This window comes from Trichophyton verrucosum, assembly GCF_000151505.1.
Source record: "Trichophyton verrucosum HKI 0517 chromosome Unknown contig01029_1.f1.exp, whole genome shotgun sequence".
Lineage (NCBI taxonomy): Eukaryota > Fungi > Ascomycota > Eurotiomycetes > Onygenales > Arthrodermataceae > Trichophyton > Trichophyton verrucosum.
The window spans coordinates 36,964-44,567 of NW_003315185.1; the positions used below are offsets into that span (position 1 = coordinate 36,964).

A 7,604-nucleotide genomic window follows, 5' to 3' on the forward strand; every position below is an offset into this window, starting at 1 on the left:
AGAGAAGAATTCTGTATGGATAGATACTACATGATATTTGACAGTGTTTTTACTCTTCAGAACTGTCAAGCGGGTCTTTCAAATTCGTAAGAGGTCGCAGCACGTCAACAATCTCGTGGTGCAGGTTTTCCTCTGCTAAAGAAACAGGAGAACTATAGGACCTGTCTAGGACATTCGGGTCTGCTCCATAGGCTAATAAAAGCTTCACAACTTCCAGCGATCCACCAGCGGCAGCTTGGTGCAATGGAGTCCGACCCCAGCTGGTTGCAACGTCCACCTCTGCGCCAGAATCCAGCAAATGCCGCGCAATTTCGTCATAATCTCTGCCGCATACTTGGTGAAGTGCAGTCCCTCCACTCATGGTCCTTGCATTTGGGTCGGCCCCCTGCTTGAGGAGGAGACTGACAATGTCTTCATGTCGACCCTCCGCAGCCCAGTATAGCGGAGTCCAAAGATCCACATCTTTCGACTCTACATCCGCCTTGGAAATGAGAAGTCTTTCCACGACTTTTATATGCCCACGGCTACACGCTACTTGAAGCGGGGTCCGGCCCCCCCTAGTCGAATGATCGACATTTGAGTCAAAGTTGAGGAGAAGATCTATAATATCTACATGGCCTCTCTAGTAGCAAAGCATTAACAAAAATCATATGAAATACTATGGCGATATGGAGATTAAACGTACCTCAGCTGCTCGAATTAAGGGGGTCACTCCGCTCTCCGTGGTGCAGTCGACGGTGGCACCATTCTCTATTAAGTACTTGGCAGTGCCAGTTAAGCCAAGGTAGCATGCATGGTGAAGAGCCTGGCCTGGCTCATCAGGCGGCTGGAAAAGATCCTTTCTTGGTTGGTTTGGAGTATGAACAAGCAGCCATGCTTGTACCTGCGTCTCTGAGGCGAAGAAATCATTCAATAGCCCAGAACTTTTGTTATCGAGCGGCAGTCCTGCATACGCGAACCAAAATTCGCATACATAGAGGAGCAGGGGAAATTCGTCCACGTCATCCCTCGCGCCAGCTCTATAGTCTGAACCTATGTAGTGAGATATGTATAGAAGGCAGCTTCGGAGAATGAAGCTAGAAACAAGAGATTTATCAACATAGAACTGGGCAACTAAGGGGTTCTGGCAGTTCAATGGGTGCGTTGAGATCAAATACTCTTTAACAGAAAAGTGGGATAGACGGAGTTCGTTGAATGTTTCATTCACTGTAGTTGCTGTAGCCCTGCTGTTGCTTTCGTCGTTCACGTCTGTAACTTCGTGTTCTCTTTCAGCTACCGATACAAGGCTTCCTAGTATCTCTAAAATGTCATCCTGTGGGTTGAAAAAACGGCCTTCCGGATCGAATGGGGTATCTTCGTCAGCATCAAGAATGGCTGCTTCGGCGACTTCCTCTGCGCTTAGCGGCCTCCGCGCTTCTACGAGCCACCACAGTGCACGGCGCGCATAATCCTGGTAGTTTGTAGGGATACTCTGGAGTATTCGCTCATAGGTACCATCTAAGGTCTTTGGAAGCGATTCGAGAGTTTTTATCAAAAGCGCTTTTGTCTTGCATCTTTTCAATTCACTAAGTTGGCAATCTACCCACCGAAACCTATCGTCCAATAACATTATTATTGTCTTCTGGGCGGGCAGTTAACTATGGGAAAGGAGGATGATCTACTTACATCCCATCAGCATCAGCGATTAGCTTGCTCTGGATCTGTGATTTCAGCTTCGCTGGCAGTTTCTTTAGCGCTGGATCAGAGGAGAGCTGTGACTGTATGTGATACGTGATATCTTGTGTGACAGAGGAGCCACCGACAGAGACCGCAGTGACGATTGAAATAGGAGAAAGGGCTTCTCTAATGTCACTCTCGGGTCTGCTTGTAAGAAATACATGTAGGTTTGAAGGCGTCCATGAAGATATAGTTGTGAGAAAATCTAGTAGTTCCTGTCTATTATCCAGGGGGCATTCATCGAGGGCATCGATAGTAATGAAAATATTTTCAATAGCTTCAGATTCTGCAAAAAGTTTGAAAATAAAGATCAAGTCCGATAGTGCTGGAGTTTCGCTGCCAAAGTTGCACTTTTTCACATAGAGGTCTCTGAGCTCCTGCGGTACCTCCGGTGCTTTGGTAAGTAGCCGTGAGAGCAGGTACCGTAGGCAGTTTGTGGCGCTTTGCTTCGCGGGCGTGCCAAAATCGAAATAAAAGTATGACAGGAGAGTATTGGCCTCAGAGTCGTACTCTGCTTGCAGATGTTCGATGACAGACGAACTCAGCACTGTCTTCCCACTTCCAGGCTTCCCATGCATCCAAAGGATGGCAGGGCCGGTGCTCTTCCACTCCTTGAATGCCTGAAGCTCCAGCGCCCACTCTCCGGTTCCCTGAGAGTGCTTCTTCCGTGCATCTTCATGATTAGACCAGGTTATGCCTTGCTCGACAGCCGAGAGCCATTGGATGATTTTTGAACGATATTCCCCCTTTTGCTGCTCGTTTCGGCTGGCGGTTATGTCCTTTCCCAGCTCGACGACAAGGCGATTGGTGTCAAGAGTCAACTTGGTCTGGTCTGCGGTCAAGGCGAGGTTGAAGCTGGCCTTGCACCGTTCAAGAACTGCAATGCTGCTTTTGATCTCCTTGCTGGTAAACGGCCACTTCAAGGCCCGGACACCAAACTGTCTCATCGGGTTCTTCTTCTGCAGGAGAGTTTCATCTTTACCGCTACCAGCGCCACCGGCCTTTTCCAGCTTACCGGCCAGCTCTAGGAGCTCCGCCTGGCATCTGGCCAGCGCACCATCTTCTCCCAGGAGTAACGCAAAGGCTGGTAAACGCTTGATCGCCTCAGGGTCGCTGGTATCTTCGGCCAGGTCGACTATCTTGCGCAGCGTGCCCTGAAGATCGCTGATTTCACCCTCGAGCGATTTTATTTCCTTGCGGGCATCCCTAACCTCGAAGTAGAACTTGACTGTGAGATGCAGCACATGAGTAGTCACCTGGATCAGACCGATCGCACTCGCAGCGGCTTCCATTGTGCTGAGGCTGCTGTGTCTCTGGTTGAATTTCTTCCCAGAATAGCTGTGTCACCTTCAGGCGGCGGGGATACCATCCCTGACAATAAGATATAAGTATCTGCTCCCTGGATCTGTGTCATCATCCGTCATATTTATTCTTCTTGCTCCGGCAGCCCCTCTAAGGTTAGAGGGACCAGGGCTTCCCGTCCCATCCCCTCACTACGGAGTACTCTTGGCGCAATGCAGGGATGTGTCATGCAGGAAGGATCCGAAGGATCAAGCGGGCCCATTTAATGTTCCTATTCGAAGCCTTTCTTTGGGTAGACAGCCCAGATGGCACAGGTTTTGGGCAGGGAGAGATTGGTCAAGAGTCTGTAGTAAACGTTGGAAAAAGACACTCATAGGAAAGTTTGCACGGAGCTAGTTAATCTACTAAATAGACTTAACTTGAGACGAAAAACTGGAGATAATTAACTAAGTACTTCCGTTAGACACCTTTTGCTCCTGTCTTGGATAATAACAATATCAAAGTGGATAACAGCCTTAAAAGAGGGTGAAATTATGAGCGCGGGAGGACATTACTACAAAGAAACTAACCGTATGGAGTAAAAGACACGGGAGTGGCCAGGAGTAGCTCACAAGGATAAGGCAAGGAGAGTAACGATATGCCAGAAAAGAGGATGATGATATTGAGGATCTATCGAATGTGCTAAAGCAAGGTGTAGCGAGATAAGATGACTAATACAAAAACTGACACGATATCAGACGTCTTCTGTTGGATCCCTAGAGGCATTACCTGATTCTGTGTACTGTTGTGGGTTTGCAAGTGTACCATCGGGGTTGTATATAAACTGATTCCGCGATGTCTATGGACGATTTGCTATTATACAGAGTTCTCAGTTATAGTTAGTTAGTCCACAGCTCAACTAATTAAAATTCTCTGGGGAATTAGTTATACAACGTTAACTACTCTGCAACTAGTGAAAATACATATATGAAGTGGTGTTAAAAATCTATTGAAAGATTCATCGCGCAAGATCAACTAGTATAATGAAGCCTATACCGGGAAGAGGGATAATTTTGGACGGCTGCGAAGAATTGTAAGAGCATCTCCAATAGGCCCAGTCGATGGTATATCATTGCGACAGAGTTGGAATGCCATGAGTTGGCTAAGATTTTCTGACTGAGCCGGCGGAGGGCGGATCGCATGACCCTCTGCCCACTGTAGAATTCTGTTCCGTGCGAAGTAAATAGCAAGATCGATATTGAAGGCATGCACCTTACGTATAGTGAAGTTATCACGCCGTTTCGTAGCTTGCAGGTACATATCTGTCTTAGTACGGTAATCATCTCGTTTGAAAAAGCTATTTGCGTCTGAGATTATCCGACGATTCCCATCTATATAGGAGAATGTAATCGCAGTAGAACTTTTACTTTGAAGAGCGCGGATATAAACGGGGGACCCTGCTCGGCGGGCCAGATTATTCTAACCCCCTTGTCTTGTCGGCCTTTTTAACTTTATATTGGGTTTGATTTTTCCGGGCTGCTTTGGTCCTCGCTCGAAGGTAGGTCGCGGGTAAGTGTGCCCATACGGACGGCAGTATCGTGGAAATTTGCTTTCGCCCCCTTTCTATCGGGCTTCGAATGTAGTTTATCATCGCTTGTCCAGTCACTGAAGACTTTTCTTAAAAATATATCGATTTCCTTAGGTATTAAGGGGTCATTTGGTAACGGGTATTTTTTGATCGCATGGACATAAGTCTCAAGGATTCGCCCTTCCTTACTTGAGAGTAAAGCAGGGGTCTCGTACTTCTTTGGTGCCATTGGAAAGATACAGTCGGTGGACAGAAATCATCGATCGGTCCCCACCCACTGGTACCTCATCAGAAGTACCAGCTATACCACCCTCCCACTCTAACACGCGATAAATAATACCACAACGCATTATTTTAGGTAAAATAAATAGTAATCGAAGGAGGAAGATGGCATGGTGAAAGAAAATGGCTATTCCTGGCCATCTTTGGTTGGTGGAACGGGAAGTGTGAGCTTTTTCAGCGGCTCTCATCGAATAAGGTTGCAGGTGGAAGCTAGGTGGGCTGGAGACGGAAAAAGTAAAGCCCCGAATAATTTAGCCGCAACCTTAAAGCCAACAAATCACCGTCTGCTTGCCCCAATTTCTTTTCTCCACCCAGTCAAATGTTCCATGTCAACACGCCCTAGTTAATTGACCGCAGCCCAGACCTTTTTGGGAGGTTGTCATGGCCTACAATCATCAACCAGCAACATCAGAGACCTCCGTGACCTCCCTGATTCCTCAACACGACCTCCGGATGCTCAGAACGCCATTGACCATATTGCCTTGTCCGTAATGTTTTCGTTTTTCTGGCGCTATTGCGCGGCTGCATGGGCTGGATTTCGACAGTTCGTCCATCTCCCGTTTTACCTTCTTTTGGGTGTATCCAAGTATGAAATACCGCATGATATCGAGGCTACTTCCTCCGCCGGCCTCACTTCCACCACGTACGACATGGCAGAAGCTCCACGAGCCCTTACCCTCTCCAATAGCGAAGCAGCACAATGGAACAGAGACATTCTACTGGAATTCAAGGCCGCCTTGGAAAAGAACCCTGCGGTGGATCTAATATCAATGTTCTCCGACTCTTATCATCGTGAGCATCGAAATGCGCAGTATTCGCAGCTGTCTTATGCTGCGAAAATTAATCTCCGAACGCTAAATGAACTTCATGACGCCTTTAGGCATGACCCTGAGGTCAATCTACAATCTGCATTTCCAACAAATTATACCCGTAGGATCACAATGGCGACTGGATCCCCGGATTTGTCGCCCGCAGAGAAGCGCGCTTCTGAGAGAAACGCTCCCGAGTTCCGCACGCGTCTTGATCTTGCTAAGACTGCTTCAGTTATATTTCCATTATCTGAGAAGGTTACCTCTTTGCTTGCACAGTCAGGAGAGTCAGGGCATAGTGGGCCAGGCGATGCGGCGGATTCACTCCTTCGCTCCTTGAAGAAGCTTCTTTGGGATTCGACAAAGCTTTGGGAAAATCCTGTTAGGGGTATGGTTGTCAAGTGCAATGAGGACATAGTTGCCAAAGTCATTATAGGAAACAAAGATTACACGGAGTACACGAGCTTGAAATTCCTTGCTAAACAGGCGCCTGATGTTCCTGCACCAAGACCACATGGTCTAGTCGCTTTCGGGCCCTTTCGGGTCATGTTTATGTCATATATTCCAGGCATGACCTTGGCCCAAGCATGGCCTAGCCTGTCTTATGAGGAAAAGTTATCGATACGAGGCCAGCTGGATAAAATCTTCCGCCGACTAAGAATACTTCGACAGGATGATGGCCATATGCTTGGAGGTGTCTCTGGAGAAGGGGTCAAAGAGCTCCGTGTTGATGAATGCGCCCTTTTTAAAGGAATCACCGCGGCAATCAAGTTCAACGACTTACAATTCTCCGCCCGCCACCATGGCAGCTCCACTTATGTTGAATTCCTTCGTTCCTTTCTGAAGAATGACCACTCCACTTCAATGTATGGATCGGTGTTCACGCACGGTGATGTTAGGACTGATAATATTATGGTGAAACAGGATCCCAACGGCCGCTATATTGTTACTGGACTTATTGACTGGGAGTATAGTGGCTTTTATCCTGAGTACTATGAATGCACTGGGCTAACTCGCACTTTGAGTCTAGTAGATGAAAATGATTGGTATCTCTATTTGCCGGAGAGCGTTTCCCCAACGCAGTTTCCCGTACGTTGGCTGGTTGATCGACTTTGGGGCATCTATCTCAGAACCACATAGCCCAAACCAGAATTAAATACTGAATATCCCCCTTATGTATGGAATGCCCATTCAATACTAGGAAAGCTCTTATCCATCTCATGTAATATGCGTAGTCTAGTTTATACTATAGATTTCGAAAATCCCTACCTACCTATATAAATTGTAGAAAATAGATCGTTTTAGAAAATGGATTAAGTATGGATATATATACTTATATATAATTATATATAGGGATATATATATCTATATATATATTCTTTTTTTTAGACTTAAATTATTAATATTATCGAATATATATATTAATAAGAGTAATATTATTGGTACAAGTAGAAGTAGTAATTTAATTAAAAATAATCTTTTTATAGATCTTCTTTAAGTTATTATTTATAAAGATAAAGCTAATATTATCTATAATTTGATTAACTAACTAATTCTAATAATTATAAGAATATTACTCCTCTATTAGTAATATTATTAGTTAGATATTAAGAGTCTAGAAGAAAGAAATCGTATTAAATTATATATAAGTATTATAAAATAGATCTTATATATCTACTATAAGTAGACATGAGGATAGATAAAACTCAACCCATGGGTAAATAGGTGAGTATAGGTTTTGCCTACTATAGTTAGCTAGCGAGGGTAGTAGATAGGTAGTAGGTAGGTTTAAAAATCTAAGTAGGTAGATAGGCTACCTATAGAACCTATCTATAAGGTTTAATATCCCTATAAGTTAAAATATAAATCTTATAAATATAAGAATTAATAATATAATATACTATTAAAATTATCTAGAATATTATTCG

At 45.0% G+C, this 7,604-nt stretch overlaps 3 protein-coding genes across 3 annotated transcripts; 1 reads left to right on the plus strand and 2 right to left on the minus strand.

Moving 5' to 3' along the window:
* Positions 1-49: 49 nt before the first annotated feature.
* TRV_07575 (NACHT and Ankyrin domain protein) lies at positions 50-3,008 on the minus strand (the record flags this gene model as incomplete). Its single annotated transcript, XM_003018375.1, has 3 exons — positions 50-622; positions 686-1,565; positions 1,666-3,008. 3 exons carry the CDS (start codon positions 3,006-3,008, stop codon positions 50-52), a joined length of 2,796 nt encoding a protein of 931 aa, XP_003018421.1.
* Positions 3,009-4,508: 1,500 nt separating this feature from the next.
* TRV_07576 (uncharacterized protein) lies at positions 4,509-4,814 on the minus strand (the record flags this gene model as incomplete). Its single annotated transcript, XM_003018376.1, has 1 exon — positions 4,509-4,814. The coding sequence occupies one exon, from the start codon at positions 4,812-4,814 to the stop codon at positions 4,509-4,511; it is 306 nt and encodes a 101-aa protein (XP_003018422.1).
* Positions 4,815-4,977: 163 nt separating this feature from the next.
* TRV_07577 (uncharacterized protein) lies at positions 4,978-6,765 on the plus strand (the record flags this gene model as incomplete). Its single annotated transcript, XM_003018377.1, has 2 exons — positions 4,978-5,029; positions 5,225-6,765. Coding segments are annotated over 2 exons (1,593 nt in total), but the record flags the coding sequence as incomplete, so codon positions are not given.
* Between the last annotated feature and the right edge of the window lie 839 nt (positions 6,766-7,604).